Below are 19,996 nucleotides of genomic sequence, written 5' to 3'. Positions count from 1 at the left end.
ACAACCACAACTACAACCACAACTACAACCACAACTACAACCACAACTACAACTACTAATGGACCACGTCACTGGTGCCGCTGGCCGAGGAGGAGGCCAAGCAGGAGGCCAAGCAGGAGGAAGAGGAGGAAGAGGAGGAAGAGGAGGAAGAGGCCGAGGAATCGTTTGAGATTACAGTCTTTGACGAGGCACATGCTGCGGAACCCGACCTCTAGCGTATCCCTTGCGCTGCAGAGGAGTATATCCAAATATTGGGGTTCTAACAATAGCGATATCCTATTTATGCAGTTGGAGTTGGATAGAAACCTCATTGCTTCATATACAGCGGGTAAAACATCACCATCTGACTAGCTCGACAGGACAGAATAAAGGCTGTATCGCACAGAAACGGGCAGACTCTACGTTTACTGGACCTTCTCAGTAAATTGCTCAAAGTTCTCGGTTGAAGATGGATATGCTCAACTATGCACACACTGTACATCCTGCCAAGTTGCACCGGCGCAAGTTTATGTGTCGGATCAAAACCCAGAGGTATTTGGAAGCCAAAATCGAGCTTCATTAAATGGAAATGAATTACTTCTGGCGGTTTTGAACGTTATCCACGGCTGGGAAATTAAATTCCACACTCTCGAGGTTCAAGGCCCCGAAGAAGAAGGAATTTGGTGCTAACGCCAGAATTCAGAATCAGATGTCACCAAGCGGCATCCCGAAATGTTCGCGTTTGTTTTCCTACAATACTTGTCTGAAATGTGGAACATGGCCGCAGCACGCACAGTCACCGCTGCCGATTGATCCGCGATGGATAGGGCGCTGAATATATACCAAGGGAACATGCCTTACTATATTCTGCTAACTATTTGGTATAATGGCATGTTCCCTGGGCCTGACATGCCTATGCAAGGAGGATCACCTGTTTTTGCTGTTAGAAACTACTGGGCTATATATCAGGCAGTCTGGTTGATAAATGCTTCTCTTGGTGAGTAGGTGACCACTCCGATATTGAATATCTAATTGTATGATGCCTGGGTATATGCAATCATGTATGATATAAGTATTTATTACATATCCGCGGCTAATGGTGGAAACGCGACTTTACAGTCCGCAACGAGATTCGTTCTAATTGTATTCCTAAGGGACTAACTGTGTGGATTAAAGATAGTGGCTAATACTATTACCCAGTCTACAAAGGCTTCTATGTTTTAGGCGGTGATGCAGCTCGTGTTAACCGTGAGTAGTTACTTAATTATAAAGATAAGCTGGCAGATTAATTTGTATACAGATCAGTGCTGGTCGGGGCTAGAGCACAGTTTGAATGTCCTGTTTTTATCTACCAGACTTATACCAATGCATGGACTGCTATTATTATACTAAACATAACTGACACCCGCACACCTGTTGCCAACCCCATAATCATCAATCCGCCGGCGATTCTGGACCAATAATAAAGACAGGCGGGAATACACGCAGTGGAAATCCCACAACCCGGTGCTCTTCGACGACGTCGACCGCATATCTCGTCTTCTCAGGGCCTCGAAGAGTGCCCCCTCACTTACTCGAACAGTGGGCAGCAAAGCTTGGTGGTGTGAGTAACGAATTGAAGGTTCTAGATTATTTTGGGACTCCTAGCTTCACATTAGGGAGCAGAATCGCAAGTACAAAGATGATATAGACTGATACAGACTCTCTCCTGCTCAGAAGATGCATAAGTTATATTATGAGGGCTCGACAGGATAGCTTTCAGAGGCGAGATAGAAAGCCCAGAGTCATGAGAGATCATATACACCAGTACTTATCCGTTGTTAACGCCAGATAAGCCACTGCAATGATCATGCTCCTGCTCACCTTATAGAAAACCGAAGGAGTGTCATACCCTATCACGAATATCAAACCCCGACACAGGGGGTCTCATATGCTTACTTGGTGTTCACCAAGAATGCGTGCCATGTTGCTACTAATTCTTCGTGAAAAGTCCTACCAAGCAAGGATAGCCAGGAGATTGGACATATTTCCCAGGTGAGGGAGTGTATAGGAGTGCGACACTGATAGAAGAGGGGCTAGACCATGCCATTCTTCATGTTGGGTTGAGCTCCAAGGAGTGCAGTAACATGGACATATGGTTTGTAACGGAGTGAGCGAGTTGCATGTTCCTACTCAAGGGTTATCCAGTCAACTTAGCGGACATAAACCCACCTCTTTGCGAAGATATTCACCAAGGGGCCAAATAATTGCATGGTCTTGGTCATGAGCTACTTTATATGTTTAGCCGGGCTTAATCTTCAGGGACTTTGCCAGAATTTGCACCTCTTCTCCCCGGCCACCTCCAGGGCTATCCATAAATAGGCCGTTAGGCGGGCGCTCCGCGTGGGTCAGAAACGAACTGTTTTTGTCAAGTTCACCGTGGGCAACTTCCAGTAGTTTGTCATGAATAAGGTGTTGGGGACTACATAGCATATTGGCTGGAGACAATAAAGAGACATATATTTGCACATCTTCTGTACGTTGATTTCTAATTTAACTTGTTTTATATTAGCCGAAATTGTACCATTTGTATCCTATTACAATGTTTGTACTTGAATTAGTCTCATCACCAACCGGAGAATCATAAACTTTCTAACCACATCTACTCGGTCGTCTTAAACGGGGAACAGAACACGTAGTGTACTAAAGTCTCTACCGCTCAAAGACGTGAATCTAATATTGTACTGAAAGCTGAGAATACGTAGTCAGGGGAGAGACCAAAGGAGAGAGTGGGCAATTATACGAAGGGTAGATATGGCAAGAAACGCGTGTCTTTACCTTCTCAAAGTAAACTTCGATCTTATTCTTGGGAAAGTAGTCTCTATTTAGAATGTGGATTCAAGTTCCGTCACCCTATCTGCTGTCATCTCCGCTCTGCTTGACTTGGTAAACCGACCAAAAGACTACGGGAGAATTGGCAGCACACCGGCATTCTCGTATGCACGCATAGTGTTAAGCCACGACTGGTAGGTATCATCGCTGTGGTTCCAACCAAACTGACGTGCTTTCACGACCGTAGTGATAAAGGGTTTCATGTTGGGCGCGGGTGTGATATACCAGTTCATGAGCTGGAAGGCGTCCAGCTGGAACGCCTCTGGATCGCCACCGTACTTGGCGACAATGCGCTCCCATACCGGCTTCTTGCCTTGAGCCCACTCGGCCAGATCAAATGGTTGTGTTGCCTCAGTAGGGGCCTCAAACTTGTCCATTGGAACCTTGAAGTATCTGGCTAGCAAATGCCAGAGGAACTTCCAGACGATCACATCCCCATCATCATGGTTAAAGGCCTCATTCTTGCAGTGGGGCTGGGTGGCCGCCCAGACAGTAAGGTTGGCAATTCCAGGGGCGGACGATTGTTTCTCGACGCGGTGGTAGCTTTGCAGATCACCGGGCCAGCGTGGTGCGTCACCGAGCTCTCGACAGATCAGGAAGTATTGGGCTAGTGGGAGAGTTTCGTTGATTCCGAGGTCTGCCGTATTGAAAAAGAGGTTAGAATGTTAGCAATGGAAGCGAAAGGCGATAGAAGGGGGTTAATGCGTACATTGACAGCTGTAGCCGATGATGCCCCCGGGGCGAATGATGTTGTAGCTCCAGGCGTTGCGGCGCTTTTGAACAGCAAAAAGGTCATCTTCCTGCTCGTAGTAGAAGATGTTCTCTGGGCCTTCATAGCGAGGCATGTCTTCCAATAAGGGGGTTGTAATGTCCCTGAATTGGAACCCGTAATGCTGGCCAACAGTCAGAAGTTATCATGTGTACTAAGACCGAAGAGATTTGACATATCCTGCTTACCTTGGCTCCGGTTTGTAACACCACACGCTGCAGCTTAGGACAGGCAAGGTCCACCACTTCGATGAAGGTACGGAAAAGGGGACCATTCTTTTTGTACAGTACCGAAAAGTCATTGTTGTGGATGTACGAGGTGAAAAAAGCATGGGTAACGTCCTTGCACAGCTCCTTGACCTTCTCGACGATGGCTTCGGCCGGCGCAAGGAAGTCGATGGCGACGAATCGCACCCTTGGGTCGGTGTAGACGGTCTTGAGAGGGCTTCTCGACGTGATGATTAACTCCGCCCTTAGGATTTGGTGAGTAGGCGCGGCCTGCAGAGAACAAGGGAGGGAGGATTAAATGACGTACCACTCATTGGCGGGCTGCTTGATTAGATAGTCGACAATGGCATTGCCACTGATGCCGTTAACACCGGCAACAAAGGCGACTTTGCTGGCCAAGGGCCGGATGCCGTAGATGTTGCTCATGGTAATGGAGAATCCGTAGGATATGAGGGACATCGGAACTTTCGGAGGGTATACTTGGAGCTTTATAACCCTCTCGCTGCCCCTCACCATCCTGGAGCTTGCCAACGTATTGTCATACAGGGATTGCTGAAATATTTTTCATGGTATAACATGGAGTCCAGTACAGGTCCCGCAAAGCCTTGGCAGTCTGTTGCTAAAATGCAACATGCAGCTGCCAAGCGCCATGGATCCGCTCATGTTCATGTTATGGAACTGGATCAGGAACATCCGACCGCCGACCAGGTAGCATTTCAATTCCCTTAACCTGTCGACGCCTCCCACATTTTTCGACCGTTCAACTCGACTTCTTTTCTCACGTTCTCCCCCCAAGAAACCCTCAAGTCACATGACTGGAAATCTATATTCATACTGCATCTGGCAAGATGAAAGAAAAGAAGACTACAAATAACAGGATGAAAATATAGTCATCAAGATAATTCCAAGTTATGGTACCTTGAAATGATAGCTACTCTCATGGATCTTATTTCAGACGTTCTATACTTATTGTTGCATGTATACATCTGTAAAGAAATAGTTGACCCCATCCATCTTTCCCATATCACAGACGGATACATTTGAGATTCCACAAGCTACCGGATACAGCAAATAACCCCAAATAGTGCATTACTATTCAGCGCAGACATGTTGAATAATTTGAGCCCATGGGATGGCACTGGGGAGAATCACCTTCCATGGCTTTCCAACTGAAAGGCAGTGAGATCTCACTTGGACTGAAAGTTCGTTGGGTAATGTGGTGTGCCGATCATCAGGCCTGTTGTACCTTTGAGTGCCCCTCAAGCGTAAGAAGTGATACGAGCTAAGCTATCAACGCCCCAAGGGCTGGGTCATTCTTCCAGTAAGAAAAAAGAGTATGATCGCAGGTAAGATGGGGCTAGATCCAAGGTCCATGGCCGCGTTCTGCTGAGACACTGGATAGGATCAAGTCTAACTCTGAAATCTTGCTAATGATGGTTCGCTGCTCAATCTCTGGTGTGACGACTGCCCTCGAGGCCTTAGGTAACTGCGTAAGCTAAGACCCACCACCACTTCGGTGTGCAGCGCCTCGTCTGAATCCTTTAATTATCTTGTTGCCACGGTTTTGGTTACGCCGAGGCGTCTGCCGCCTCTTTCTCTATCGCGGTGAGCTCCTGGGCTCCGACGTTCTAGGTGGGTTCTCTGGTGATTGTTCACTAGCGTGACTAGCATACCGGATATATCGGCATAGGCTTATGATTTGTGATGATACATTGTTGGCTTTATCCACTATAAACGCCCACGGACTACCGCATTTAAGTATACAGGGACAGGAGACGCGCCCATGAGGGAGCAGAGGCCGACAGCGTTCAAAAAGTTGACACCAAAGGTAGCCCCGGACATATTTGATGACAAGATCTTAACCATTGTCGTCCTACCTTCCTTTTAGTTCCATACCAGATTCACTCCCGATCAAGTTATTCGACATATGCAGCAGCACCCAGAACGACATGGAACGCGGACTGCCCAATGATGCAGCTAATCATATGCTCTCTTTTGGTCGAGGTAGACCACATCCACCGCTACTGCCGGACCGCGAGGACTATGTCGTCGATTTTGACGGGCCAGATGACCCGGCTTTTCCTCAGAACTGGCCGATGCGCACTAGGTAGGAAGACCTCATATCCAACTTCTCCACGCCGCAACTGACAGGCTGTCTTCCCTGACAATTTAGGCTGTATATCAGCGTCATCCTTGCATTCACCTGCATCAGCTCGACCTTCGACTCCGCCGTTTTTAGTCCGTCCATGAGCGCAGTGGCCAAGGAATTCCATGTCAGTGTCGAAGTGGCGGCTTTGGCGAGCTCAGTCTACATTGCTGGCTATGCGTTTGGCCCTCTAGTCTGGGCTCCTTTGTCTGAGCGCCACGGTCGCCGGCTCCCTATCGTCGTGGCTATGCTGGGCTTCGGTATTTTCAATACGGCTGTTGCTGTGTCCAAAGACCTCCAGACCTTGATAATCTGTCGCTTCTTTTGTGGTGTATTCGGTAGCAGTCCGCTCATCAATGTTGCCGCTATCTTCGCTGATATGTATGACAATTCGACACGTGGGATCGCTATTGCCCTCTTTTCTAATACCGTCTTCCTGGGCCCTCTAGTTGCATCCTGTATTGGAGGATTTATAAACAAGTCATATCTTGGCTGGAGATGGACTGCTTATATACCCTCATTTATGGGATACACAACATGTGTTCTCAATCTGTTCTTTCTCAAGGAAACCTATGCACCACAGATTCTGACTTCAAAAGCAATCAAAATACGTCAAATTACTGGAAATTGGGGTATCCATGCAAACAGGAGCAGATCGAACTTAGCCCACAAGATATCGTTGTGAACAATTTAGGACGGCCACTGCAAATGCTTTTCAAAGAGCCGCTTATTATAGCTGTCACGATTTACCTCAGCTTTGTTTATGGCTTACTTTACTGCTTTTTATCTGCTTACAGTAGCATCTTCCAAGGCGTCTATGCCATGTCTCCCGGTGTCAGCGGGCTTCCGATGCTGTCCAATGTCGTGGGCCTGCTCGCTGCAACGGTTTACATGGTCTATGTGAATAAGACCTACAACGCCAAGCTAAAGGCCAACAACAATATCCCTATTCCAGAGTGGCGACTACCGCCAGCAATTGTGGGCGGCGTTCTATTTTCCGCAGGGCTCTTCTGGCTCGGCTGGACTGGGTTCACGAACACCATCCATTGGATCGTCCCGACCCTGAGCGGTCTCTTCACAGGTGCCGGTTTGCTCATGATTTTCATTCAATTGTTCAACTACCTTATTGATACATATCTCGCCTAGTGAGTGACATTCCTTGATCTCCACATGCTTTCGACAACTTTTCCTTTTCTCTTTATCGGAGACTCTCTGACCTGCTACAGCGCTGCATCTGCATTAGCAGCAAACACCTTCTGCCGCTCGCTCGTGGCAGCAGGGTTCCCGCTCTTCTCGTCGCAGATGTTTGCCAATATGGGCATTTAGTGGGCTGGCACACTGTTGGGCTGTTTAGCTGTGGCCCTGGTACCAATACCTCTGGCATTCCTGCTTTATGGCAAGCGTTTACGGTTAAGAAGCCAGTTTGCCCCAGTACTGGACAAGGAGGCGTAAGCTTAGGCCATGTATCTGAAGCTGTGCTCTGATGTTACAGCCAGGGATTTGGTTGTATACCGCCGCAGAAGCAGAAAAACGAGCCATAATCTGTGTTGGGATCTGGAGGCATGCGTCATCATCCATAGTTTGGTGCCAAGTGGGTTGTGCAATAGCTGGCTTTCTTCTTTTTACTATAACCCATGTAAATGTATTTATAGTAGTCATAACACAGCTATACATCAATATGAAAGAATAGAATACTACGATTATCAACGAATATACCCGCATTCTGATAAGTAAACTCAAGGACTATGCATGCATGCAAGCCGTCGATTTCCACTCCTAGCAACAGTAACAAGGACATACCCATGCTAAGGAAAAGGCACCGGCTGTTACAAATGAACATCCTTGAAAATTAGAGGTAGATTGCATGTTCGAAACACCCCACGTCCTAACGTTTGACGCCAGATTCCCAAGCAGCATACACGAGTTTAATGCACAAGGTAGAGTGGATAAGCCGGGAATTCGGCAAGTTGGTGAATCTGCGCCAATGTGACTGTGCCGGTTCTTCAGAAATTCACCCGGAATCTCTTATGCCGGTCTAAGCCTCACTATTCCTGGGAGGTTACCGGGGTGTATGCAAAGGGGACACACCGCATGTCTTGTTTGGTAAATGCCTTCTTTCTGGCTGGCATAGCGCCGGGCTGGACCGAATAAGCGTTTGCTACCTGTGGGTCTTTTAGAAAACAGAGAGACTCGGTGGTACTCCACAGCTTAGCTGAACAGAGGGACCCGTGGGTGGTGACTGCGGAGATCCCGAGATCTGCAGTTCTGTGATGCCCGTGTCGCTTTGGTTTTCAGTGAGTCCTTCGGCATGACTGAAACCGGTCAGGTTAGCCTCCTTCCTACCAGGCCCAATGTTTTGAGCCCTTGCTGACCAACTTTGGGTTTTTTCTGATTCAGAAAAGCAAGTACATCGAAGAGCTAGAGTTTGTCAACAAGGCTCGGGCGCTCCGCTTAGAGGTCTACAGCCTTTACTGTGCGCTAAAAACCTTTACCCTGGGCTACTTTGATCCTCTTACTCGAGCGGATCAATATATCGAAAAGAGAACAGCGGAGGTCGTCCAACGAGCCTCAGAAAGACAACTCGTCAAGGCAAATATCTTTGCGGGTCTAAAGGGCGAGAAGAGCAGCGACGAGACAATGGCCGACCGGGAAGTGTTGCTAGAATCCATCATGTTGATTGTTGCTGGCTCTGGAACAACGGCAGTGACGATGACCTTCCTCACCTGGGCGGTGATGGCGAACCCTGAGATTCAGTCACGACTGGAAGAGGAAGTGGCAACCCTTTCGGAGGGGTTTACAGACTCGGAGCTGGAAGCACAGCCGTACCTCAATGCTGTGATTAACGAGGCCCTTTGATTGTACGGGGCAGCTCCCTTTGGATTACCTCGCATTGTTCCAGCTACTGGGTTCAGTGTGTGCGGACATCAAATTCCAGGAGGTGCCATCGTCACCACGCAGTCCTTCTCCTTACATCGTGATGGAAATGTCTGGACTGGAGCTGATCAGTAAGTCGCCATCCGAACTTTCACGGATTACCTCAGAGTCTTCTGATACCCATTTTTTTTTTTTTTATATAAAACACAGATTTATCCTGGAACGGTGGTTGGAAAAGCAACAGCACCCCGAGGCGATTTTTGCGCCCTTCGGTGGTGGCAGTCGCACTTGTATCGGGCTTCACATGGCCCAGATGGAGCTTCGCTTAGCTACTGCTTTGCTCTTTCGTGAATGCGCGGGCATCAAATTGGCCCCGTCCACGACGCCGGAGTCGATGAAGATTGTGCAATACTCCCTAATCGCTCCGAAGGGCAGAAAATGTGAAGTTATGTTGTAGCTGGCAATTCTTGAGCTATGCTGCAGCTCGCGAACATACTTATGATGGCTTAGATCCATTTGTAACTAGCTCTACAACTTACCGCCACCCCTTGGATGATTAGTAGTTTCTGGATCCAGTTCTAGTATGCTTTTAGGGGCAGCCTAGAGTATTCATCAAGACGTAGAAGCTATGGCGAGCCAGTTTCTTTAACTATATCATCAACTCTTATAGTAAGCAGCAATTCGGCGGCGCAGATACGGCGACATTGGAAATCGGACATGCGCAACACGTTCCCGATAGCGATCATTCAGAAGGACATAATGTAATCCCGAGGTTGCGAACCGCCTTAGCAACGCGCCTCTCGGGTCCTGATCGAGGGACCCCAAAGCCCGCAAATAAACCCAGCGTAGCTCGCGCTTGAGCATCTCGCGATCCTTGCCCGCCACAGCTTCGGTTGGTTCATCTTGCAATACACCCAGAGCTTCCTTTCCCAAGTCTAAGGAGATAGCATCGCATATGCTGGCCATTTCAAGTACATGATCCGTCTGCCCCTATGGTCGGATACCCTTACTGGTGAGAAGAAATACAGCGGCACTATGAGTCCCTGCCGTCAACACCCTCCATAGAGTCATGAGGGTAGTCTTTCCTATCAAGATCTCGCGGATCGTCGGGTCGACCTTTTCGAGATATTGAATGATGGACTGTCGCCACAGGTACATCTCCAGTAATTTGATATCGTCCGGATGAACACCTTCTAAGCGCAGCCCTTCGAGAACATCCGCTAGAGAGTTTCCCAGGAAACGGAAAGAACCATCTGCTAGATCTTGCGGAGGAATTGCTATTTCGTCGAAGGTGGTCGTAAATGCGATGTACAAATGCTTCCATCGATGGCCTGCTATAGATCCATGCCAGTTGGCCCACCATTGGAGTACGTCACGCATGACATATCGACATAGTTCTTCGATGCAGGTGTCGCCTTTGCCGGTGTGGATGCTGTAGTCTTTGATGTGGTGTTTGGGATGATTCTTGATGTATGCATCGATGTGATCATACAGCGATTGGGTCTCGTTGCATGTACATGGGGGGCGAGAGATATCGCCAAGGGCGGAGAATATTCGCATGCAATCTTCGTCTAGATCCACGCCATATTCTGTGTTGCTGTTCTTGTTTGGATATGACTTCAATTCACAGAGATGGCTGCAGAATTGTAGGAGACTGTTGGACTCTGCGAAGTATGTTTTTACCGTATGCCACATGCCATCCAATTTTTTTTTTTTTTTTGTTGATCGATTTAGTTCCAGAATGCCGGAGCAGCCACAAATATGACAATGTACGTGGGAGATAGAGAAATACAATTGCCCCAACAGAACAAATGTTTTTCGTTAGCTTTGGTTACTGTCTCTTCTCTTTTCCTGCTCCTTTTCCTCTCACCCCTAGCACGCAGTCCCCCACTTCTATAGTGTCCTCCGATGACAAGTTCTGACAACCCTGCAAGGGATGCAAGATGACAGAACAATGAATGAGCTGTCCACTGGTGAACTCCAAGGAGAATATGCATAGTGTAACTGCTGCAGTTGGTGTTATTGGACGATGATGATATGTCCGCTACCACAAAGAGGAGTTTGATGTCTACTTCCTCTACCAATAACCTCCTTCGGGCCTCATACAGGTTCTGGGTTGTACCATCTCTCTAAGATCTTCATTCCTCTCAAGCTGGGACACAGTAGGGAGTCTCACCCCCTTGACATATCTCATTTGATATATGCTAAATGATCATTTCTATCCCTAGCAGCAGGTTTTCATCGTTCTGACCATTTTCCCATTTACTAGCATGCGCATAGAAAACCCCCTTTTGCTTCTTTTAGCGCATGATAAGCCCACAGTGAGTTACCCTAATAGTAAATGGATGCAGTTGCTCTGTTCATACCAGGTTAATAGAGTTTTGCTAGGTATGTCCATTGTCCTAAAATGCCCACCCTGAACCCTCCATGCTTTGTTTACCTACATAAGCAGGGAGGAGTATATATAAGATAGCGGACGAATGAAGGCCCCATGTACCCCGAACTCCACACTTATCTCCTCTTATATCTCATTCCATGACTCACAAGCAAATACTTAGCAAAGAAATCCTCCGCAAAATCATCAAAAGGCACATATTCCGCCCCAAGTCGATACGCAGCCGCAATGCCCGATATACAAGCTATCTCATGCATATTCTGCGTGCCATCAGTATCTGAAACACACACCCACAACCGTGAAAAGACTAAGTACTCACCACCATAGTCCAACTCCCCGCATACAATGTCCGATTCTTCCCATTAATGAACATCATCCCCGGCACCACACGTATATAATGCTGCCAATTATGTCCGAACTGATGCCACCATTTCTTCGCAATAATCTTGTCATTGTCAATGCTTTCCCACGTCCATAGATCCGACTCCTGTTTATTCAGAAAGATCGTCTGATACACATGCCGATCTGGCTCCAACGACAGCGCTCCCTCCCCCAACGCCTCCCGGAACTGATGCTGATAGTTCGAACAATCGAACCCCATCTCGATCTTCTGCGGATCCTGCTCATACGAATGCGTATAGTACATAGGCGCAAACCCCTCCCACCCGTCCTTCCGACAGCGCGGTGTCTGCTTCGCGAACGAGATCTGCTCATTGCGCGCCTCGCTCGACGCCTTCCCGCACAAATCACTCTTATATCTCGTTTCGAAGATACTATTGAAGTAGTCCGCATCACTATGCGTGACCGTAACATCATCGTAGAACCTCACACCCCCGAGCACATACTTCTCCCTCCACGTCGCATGCCTACCCAGCAACTTCTTCGCCTCATCAGCCGGCACACACAACACAAGCTCATCAAATTGCTCATCATGCATCACCCCCTCCCACCTTCTCTCCCCACCCTCACCCCTATCCCAAACCCTCAAATCTACCCCCCTCTTCCCATCCCTCCCCAATATCTCCACCTCCGTCCCCAACCTCACCCTCACCCCCTTATTCTCCCCCAAATCCGCCACCCAATCGCCATAAAACCTCCCCAACTCCGGAAACGTGTACATCTCCGGCCGATTCGGCAACAACATATCGGGATCAAAATTCCACAACCTCATCTGCGGATCATCAAACAGCCTTTCCAGCAATACACTCGACACATTCGGCGTCTGGTTTCCCGTGCCCAGGAACAGTGCAATGAGCGGAAGAACCATCTTACTTCCGAACTCTGCACTGAACCTGAACAGCCGAAGTACCATCTTGATAGGCATTATTCCAAGAAATGGCATCAACCGCTTAATCCACTTCAGCACGCGGCCGAGTTTCTCGATCTCGGCGGAGTATCTGTCCACGAGGGGGGAAGGGAACATGTTGGTGAAGAAGCTGTCGGGACCCTTGCCGAAGGATACTTGGAGTTGTACGGGTTGAGGCTCGTATCCGTAGCGCCGGAAGAAGTTGAATGTGTGGCGGAATATGGATGAGCCGCCTTGGACGCCGTCGTTGAGCCAGGTTGCGCCGTGGTTGGGCGGGAGGGGGATCGAGGTCGCTTGGCCGCCAGCGTGGGGGGCCGAGTCGAAGAGGTGGATTTCGAATTTGTCTGGGTGTTGGGATAGGGTGGAGGCGCAGGACTGCGTGGATTTTGGTAGTTAGCTTGGAGTTGGGTTGGGTTCGTGATTGGGAGGGGAGGGGAGGGCTTTACCATGCCTGCTGCTCCGGCGCCAATGATGGCAACTTTCTTTCGAGGAGACGATGATGCCATGGCTGATTGACGTTGTCATCTGTTCGTGATTGAAGAGAGAATGCAGTTCGAGGAGATGTGATGTTGTCTAGAAGGAAACTGAAATACTAATCATGACGTCAGGTGGATTTCCGCTTCGGGTAATCTGTATACTCGGCATGAGGGGGAAGCAGTACAGGATTATTGTATATATGTTTTACATTATCATCTTTCTAGCGCCATGAGAGCCCTACGAGTATAGGTGAAAGCCATAGCCGATTGAATCTGTGAAAAGAATGTAGAACCTGAGTGAGAATAAGCCATATCTGAAGCTAGTCCAGAATGAAGCACGGTATATTCAAGGTAAGACTCAGATTAGACTAACAAGGGCTTTAGTAATGCTAGTTTACAGTCGAAAGAGTGTGAAATACAATCAAAGAACGCGTGCGCTGAATAATCTACTTACAGACAAACGATGAAGCAATTGTAGGGTCTCCTCCTATATACTGCGCAGTAGCAGGATAGGGACAGAGAATCCTTGACATCCCACCTTCCTCAGAAACAGACTGCAGATGATCAGGAGCTAAGCCTCCTTCAACCCATGCCATCAATGACTCCATCAAACAAGTTGGAGCTGGTCCTTTTCCATTACCACAGTGCTCAACTCCTGGCGCCTCAAAATAGAGATAGAAATCCTGGACTGATGGATCACGCAGTTGGACCTTTCTGTAGTAGTCCACAGAGCCATTTGGAGGAACTTGCCAATCGGCCAAGCCATGCCAGTGGATAATCTTTCCCCCTCTATTCTTGAAGTCGTAGAGATCGGGATTATTAGCATCGGTAATTGCTTTGTATCCGGTGATGGATTGATAGAAAAGTGACTCAAACTCAGCTTGATCCATGTCAACCAAGTCAATATCGGGATCTTGAGCAACGAAAAATTGCAGCCAGTCCACGCTCAAGTAATCGGGCAAAGAATGACATCGGTGATTCCCGATATCATCGGTAGCAGTACAGATCGTATAGTTCCATGGCGTACCCTGATTGAAACCGTACCACAAAGGGGTCCCGTCTTTAGCAGTCAGACCTGCCCAGTATGACACTGCAAGTAATGCCACTTCTGCAGTAATTATACTGGGGATACATTCACACCAAACCTCCATCCCTATGAGAGTGAGGGGATTAAAGTTGCAAAGCGACGGCAGAGCAATGATTCCATCCACAACACCGTCCTGACCATCGCAGTAAGCGACTGCTGCATCCGTTATCTTCTCCATGACGCAGGGGGAGGGATAGACCCCAAGCTGGTTCATGACGAATGTTGGCCAGTAGTTTGCAGGGACGAACTGCGCCCAATTTATGGTTGGCGCCCCCGCCAATATGCCGTCGAATGCATCGGGCCATCGTTGGGCGATCTCCAATCCCTGCCGCCCACCAGTGGAGCAGCCGTTCCAGTAAGAGTAAGCAGGTAGCGTTCCATAGAACTCCAGTATGATATACTTGGCGAGAAGCGACAGCTCATAGAGACAGGTTGAGAAGAAATCAGCCAGTCGGGCGAAGTTCACGTGGCCCGAGGCATCCTCGAGAGCCCATGATTTTGCCGACCAAGGAATCCTGTCGTGGCCCATGTCAGACCCGGCAGCTGCAAATCCTTGATAGACAGGCAGGGCTAATGTGCCATAGTCCACAAGCCCTGCCCACCCTCCTCCTCCAACTGCCTGGAGCCGATTGTTCCATCCAGACAATGGTACCCAAACGTGCGCATGAATCAGGTCATCCCAGCCCGGATGCGTATAGGTAACGGTGACATTCCAGAAGCTGATAGTCACATTCTGCGACTGTATAGGATTCACCTGCACGCCCGTAATTGGGTAGTCCTGAAGTAGAAATGCAGTAATAGAAAGTATTTTCAAACCCGGAATATCCGGCTTAGGTATGTGATAGCCATTGGCAAAATGAGCGTAGAATGTTGAGAGAATAGTGGCCAAAAGCACCAATGCTTGACTTGCTTTGAGCAGCATCTAGGGTTGACAGAATGATACAAATGATTTCAAGAAGAAATTGTGTGCAGAATAATTGTAGAGACAGGTGAGCCTTTTGCAGTGCTTGCGGCATCTTGAGATCAGGAACGGCATCCGGTGGCGAAGAGGCTGGCTGCAGTTGTGAAGATGACAGTGTAGGAAGGAGCGAGGCATGAGCGCACCACTGCCTGGACCAGGTTGCCGGTGGCTGGGAAGTAGCTGCGCTACACATACAGTGTCTCATGTCTTGTCACTTTACGTTTCGCTTAGTCACCCGACATTTGGCTGGGAGTCTCAAGACTCTGACAAGCTTTGGGGGATATACTAGTAACACATATGAAGAAGATCCAGTCCGTCATCTATAAATCTGCTCGCTGAGTTCAATGACTGGAAGCATTCTATAGCGCCCAAACTAATCTACTATGTTTACTATTCCAGAATAAGCCACTACAGACGGATCCATTCCAATTGTGAGAAGTAATAACCATATCACCGCCGGTGGGTCAGGACTCCAATGCATTCCGCTAGTACCACACCACAGACCTCATCAAGATAAACAAAAAGCTTCTTTTCCAGTAACTGTATTCAAAGTACATCTCGTGTTCCCAAATTTGGTCTAACTCCCCTCAAGCACTCGTTCACCAGGACATGTTCTTCTGCGACGTTCCTGCTTCTACCTGCACAACATTTTCTTGTGGATCTATGACCGAAATAACATCGAAATAGCCAGCAAATGTACTGAAAAAGAATGCATTCGAATCTATGATGTGTAGATTTGTACCATGAAGATAACAAGTCTGACAATCAAGATGCCTGGAGAGAAGACAAGGATGTACGAGTTATGCCTCCGGTCTCAAGATTCAGAGAATTGAGATTGTTTATATCATCTTCAATATCGAGCGCGCTCGGTCCCCAGCGAATGAGCTGCACATAGTACCATATGAGCTCGAATCCACCAAGGTCACGCTCTATTGGGAGGATCCCGTCCAAATGGGACTTGAATGGTACCGCTTCAAGGAAGCTTTCCCAATGTTGCAATAATCCACAAATTCGAAGCAAATGTATCATCTCGGTCTCCTCACCCTCTCTCAGAAGATGGGGTCGTTAAATTCAAAGAGTCCATATCAAGATGAAGGACACCACCAGCAATGCGTCAGTAGGATATGAAAAGACGTCAATGATGAAGATTCAGGAACATGGAGCAAGCTCAATAGAGTCACCGCATACACCATCCGTTGCCATTTCCTTGAATTCTCATGTTCCTCTGATCATCCACACGTCGAGAGGTGCATTCGTTGCGTTGATAACTAGCAATTTGTGAAGAAATTGTGTCTTATCGTGAATTTTATCCCTATTTTGTTTCTGAAATCCATTCCGGTACTAAGCCCTTCTCGGGTCGCGACTTCATGTCGTCCTTTACTTTCCCGGTTGTCATATGCAGTGGGATACTAATGATCAAACCCACTGCGGGTAGCCACGATGCTAGATAGACTCTTTTCAGTAGCTGCCAAAGACCCAACATAAGTCTAGTTCGGGCTTACCCATTAGCAGTGACTATTACATTGCCAGCCAGCTGTTCCCCCTCCTTCTGACACATTGGAGGCACAGTTGGGCTCAGTGGAATGACCTTGATGTAATGTCGCTTAAATATTTCCACATGACGAAAGCCAGGGTCCTCCTATCATGATGATTGGAATAATAAATATAGCCAATCTTAACTCTGTCCCCAACTTGCCTCTCTCGATGCATGTGAAATACTTCGCCGTATCCCTTCCCCGTTTTTCCTCAACTTCCTTGCAGATCTTATCTGCTCTATTGCCACATTTTCATGGTCAATGGTGGCTTTGGGGCCCTCATAGGCAGTGGGGTATTTGTGGAGGCAACCACTCCTCGCAGCCCCAGCTCTATAACCTTACCGGAAAACTTTAGCAAATTCAAAGCTCTGTGAATTGCAGTTATATCGGCCTACCTATTAGCGGCCACCATTGCCTGTGGCCAGTTCCTCGCATTTCTTCATTTCCCCAACCGAGGGAAGTTTTCCGCCCTTAGCACGAGATAGGGCACTACTTGCCCGTTTGAAGCTCACTCTCACGGCAGCAAAATCCCGGCACACAGCCTTATACAAGTTATAGTCTTGCTTGACTTGTTGGGTATACGGCTGTGGGCACTTTGCCCACGGTTAGGGTAGCTCGGGCTCTTTGGTGTCGCTATATGCGAAGCTTAAAGAGAGCCTCAGCTCTATTTCCTGGAAGTTGTATCCTCAATAGCAGCGCAGTCGTGCTGTGCCGATACACAACCTCCGAGGACATCATCCCTAAGCTTTCATGGCTCGATAGAAATACCCGGATTATGATTTGATTGATGATCCAAGGGATATCTCTTTAGTTGAAGCTATATCTGGCGCAGAGGAATTACCCCTTTCTGATCACTTGTATATAGCTCTGTGTAATGACCTTTCGGGCCCGAAACCCCCGTAGAGAATGTTCAGTTGTGGGATCTTGTTCAAGTATATATATATCTGACCTGGCAGTTAGTCTTGAGATCATCATATGCTATCATGCTTAATTGAATCACTTACCGATGCAAAGTACGCTGCGATAGACAAGGTATCACCGGTACTGATGGTTCATATTGTATAGTTGCGGACTGAGGCACTGGGGTAGAGAGAGGAAAGCAGTTCACGGGGAGATGGAATGATTAATTATATGTTTCCTGGGCTGAAATAATCAATATTAGTGAACGGGGAATAAGGAAATGTAACTTCGCGATTCATAACTGCTTGTGTCGATGAATGACCAAAAAACACACATTCATTTCCAGCTAGGCACAAGAAGGTTGAATTGTAGTGGAACAGTAAAGGGGAAAGGGGGAAGTAGACAAAGAGATGAGGTATGTCACCTACCAAAGTGAATCCTCCATGAAGTATGAATCTGTTTGAGCTAAAAGCACATTTGCGTTCACTGAATGAATTCATTGCGAAGCAGTTGCTCTATAGCTGACTAAAGTGCTTCATTGGCCGGTCGTTGAATAGAAACCGTGAGAACTAATGTGTTTAGACTGTTTTGGAGTTCGTTATAAATGAATGAATGGGTTGATGATAGTTCCTGCTCACAACCGGAAAACAAGGCCTTTTTAAAGAGTGTGGCCGCGTTCTTGACCACCCGATCGCCGTAGGAAGCTTCCGGTCGAGCGTAGGAAAAAGCCGTCAGGAAACCCAACAGATCGGAACCTTCCTGGTTAATTCACAATAATAGCTCACAAGGCTCATAAGATCACGCATCTTACACGGCATTTTCCATTTTAATCTGTCTACTGGACACTGGAATATTATCCGGATATTTAATCTATTGTGGACTGTATAATATGCTAAAGATATCTGTGCAGGCACTAATAATGATTGCATATGATCATTGTGCAAAAACATGATGTAGGAACAGTTGCGATGAATAGACATACGTAGGACCTACCAGATCGAGAAGAGATTGGGCCTGCTTCATGAGCTTTGAGAGGGCTGGGTTGATACACAAATGTGAACTTAGAGGCAAAAAAGAGCTACAATATAAGAAGTCAAGCTATTGCATTTCTAGGGACTCTACTAGGAGCGACAGGCGTTACGATTCAAATTGTGCCAAACTAAAACATAGATTACACCCAACAAGAACGCAAGAAAGCACGGGAATTTGACAAAGCAATGACACATAAGAATAGTTCAAAACATAACCGAGCATGCAGGAAAACATGAGTAACTCAAAGACCAGCGATGAATGACCGTGGCCTCAACAACCTGGGGAGGACAAAACATAGCCGCCACATTACCCCCCTTTTCTTTGCCCAGCTTTATAAGTTCCTTACTGCAGCGCTCCGAAGAGACGCCTTCGAGCCGACAGTTAGGGACGCGGTGGAGCATTGATCTTACCACGGAGCACCTCTCTCTGATTGCGGTAGTTTCTCGCAGTTTTGAGGTTCTTTACGGCCTCATCATAATGTGAGCCTTTCTTTTCTAGGTTCTCATAGGCAGTTGGATACTTGTGGTCAAAGCCACTGTGAGATGCGGCCACTCTGTTTACATTTTTCTTTTAGCAAGTTCCCGATAAATCCACAATAAGCACTGTTCTGACTCACGTATTGGCAGCGGCTATCATGTCAGTGGCCAGTCGCTCACCCTGCCTCAGAATCTGCATGGCGGGGCCCTGGTTACCAGAAACACCCATCGCACCAGTGGCGTTGTACTCCCGTCTGACTGCCGTCATATGTTTTCCGGCATCCTTGTAGGCAAGGTACTCCTTTTCCACACGCTCCGGGTATGGCTGTGGTACCTTGACCCATGGATCCGGCAATTTTGGCTCCTTGATGTCGCCGTAGGCGAAGCTTGACGAGCGTCCCTGTGCAGAGTTCTGGAAATTGCGGCCGTAATAGCTTGGACTCGGTCGAACATTGACATGGGAGCTTGCCGGAGTGCGGATATCGTAGTTGGCGTCCGAGCCTCTTCTCCCGGAGATGACTGTCTTCTTAGGATCCCATCCGTGTTGACTCATTTTCGTTTGTTGAAGATGGTATCAGCCAGATAAATCAGCGAAGAAAAGTGGAAGCCCGTGGATTGTATCAAGGCAGACGCAGGATGCAATGAAGATTTCAGGTAGTATATAGAATACTGAAATAAGGAAAGTATATGTACTATTATGAAAGTATCAAGAAATTATAGAAGAAGTTCGTAAATTGTATAAAGATAGTAGAAGAAAAGGAAATATTGTATATAAGTTTGCAATCACTGAGGAGATTGCTTTGATCGATTTGAATGATGTCTTGTAGAACACGGGGAGAGGCAGACGGCGAAGCTGGTTTATAACTCTCTTGTAGAGCCATATTCAGAGGATCATTTTGAAAATAGAATACCATCCTCAGTCCCTGCGCTTTAGTCCTATATTGAATGCGCGCGCTTAACCA

General features: G+C 47.6%; 7 protein-coding genes across 7 annotated transcripts; 2 read left to right on the top strand and 5 right to left on the bottom strand.

The window, feature by feature from the left end:
• Window positions 1-2,921: 2,921 nt before the first annotated feature.
• On the bottom strand, window positions 2,922-4,272 carry BO87DRAFT_347902 (SDR family oxidoreductase; the record flags this gene model as incomplete). Its single annotated transcript, XM_025620946.1, has 4 exons — window positions 2,922-3,487; window positions 3,560-3,743; window positions 3,808-4,090; window positions 4,154-4,272. 4 exons carry the CDS (start codon window positions 4,270-4,272, stop codon window positions 2,922-2,924), a joined length of 1,152 nt encoding a protein of 383 aa, XP_025485197.1.
• Window positions 4,273-5,626: 1,354 nt separating this feature from the next.
• BO87DRAFT_402712 (MFS transporter) lies at window positions 5,627-7,444 on the top strand (the record flags this gene model as incomplete). Its single annotated transcript, XM_025625705.1, has 5 exons — window positions 5,627-5,953; window positions 6,020-6,624; window positions 6,666-7,137; window positions 7,219-7,261; window positions 7,319-7,444. Exons 1-5 carry the CDS (start codon window positions 5,796-5,798, stop codon window positions 7,442-7,444), a joined length of 1,404 nt encoding a protein of 467 aa, XP_025485196.1. The 5' UTR covers window positions 5,627-5,795.
• An 856-nt stretch (window positions 7,445-8,300) lies between these two features.
• On the top strand, window positions 8,301-8,848 carry BO87DRAFT_381757 (uncharacterized protein; the record flags this gene model as incomplete). The annotated part of the gene is made up of 2 exons (XM_025624569.1): window positions 8,301-8,318; window positions 8,390-8,848. 2 exons carry the CDS (start codon window positions 8,301-8,303, stop codon window positions 8,846-8,848), a joined length of 477 nt encoding a protein of 158 aa, XP_025485195.1.
• A 1,008-nt stretch (window positions 8,849-9,856) lies between these two features.
• Window positions 9,857-10,561, bottom strand: BO87DRAFT_296383 (uncharacterized protein; the record flags this gene model as incomplete). The annotated part of the gene is made up of 1 exon (XM_025618987.1): window positions 9,857-10,561. One exon carries the CDS (start codon window positions 10,559-10,561, stop codon window positions 9,857-9,859), a length of 705 nt encoding a protein of 234 aa, XP_025485194.1.
• An 816-nt stretch (window positions 10,562-11,377) lies between these two features.
• BO87DRAFT_432311 (putative flavin-containing amine oxidasedehydrogenase) lies at window positions 11,378-13,073 on the bottom strand (the record flags this gene model as incomplete). Its single annotated transcript, XM_025627618.1, has 3 exons — window positions 11,378-11,521; window positions 11,581-12,942; window positions 13,014-13,073. The coding sequence occupies 3 exons, from the start codon at window positions 13,071-13,073 to the stop codon at window positions 11,378-11,380; spliced, it is 1,566 nt and encodes a 521-aa protein (XP_025485193.1).
• A 347-nt stretch (window positions 13,074-13,420) lies between these two features.
• BO87DRAFT_371876 (feruloyl esterase B precursor) lies at window positions 13,421-15,151 on the bottom strand. The gene has a single exon (XM_025622146.1). It carries the CDS (start codon window positions 15,050-15,052, stop codon window positions 13,490-13,492), a length of 1,563 nt encoding a protein of 520 aa, XP_025485192.1. The 5' UTR covers window positions 15,053-15,151; the 3' UTR covers window positions 13,421-13,489.
• Window positions 15,152-18,679: 3,528 nt separating this feature from the next.
• Window positions 18,680-19,848, bottom strand: BO87DRAFT_454533 (uncharacterized protein). Its single transcript, XM_025628564.1, has 2 exons — window positions 19,175-19,848; window positions 18,680-19,111 (listed from the first exon to the last, which is right to left on the bottom strand). The coding sequence occupies exons 1-2, from the start codon at window positions 19,585-19,587 to the stop codon at window positions 18,940-18,942; spliced, it is 585 nt and encodes a 194-aa protein (XP_025485191.1). The 5' UTR covers window positions 19,588-19,848; the 3' UTR covers window positions 18,680-18,939.
• Window positions 19,849-19,996: the final 148 nt, after the last annotated feature.

The sequence above is a fragment of the Aspergillus neoniger genome, assembly GCF_003184625.1.
Source record: "Aspergillus neoniger CBS 115656 unplaced genomic scaffold BO87scaffold_1, whole genome shotgun sequence".
In the NCBI taxonomy this organism is placed as follows: domain Eukaryota; kingdom Fungi; phylum Ascomycota; class Eurotiomycetes; order Eurotiales; family Aspergillaceae; genus Aspergillus; species Aspergillus neoniger.
The sequence above is the reverse complement of the archived record's forward strand: the minus strand, read 5'-3'. Positions and strand labels throughout refer to the sequence as shown.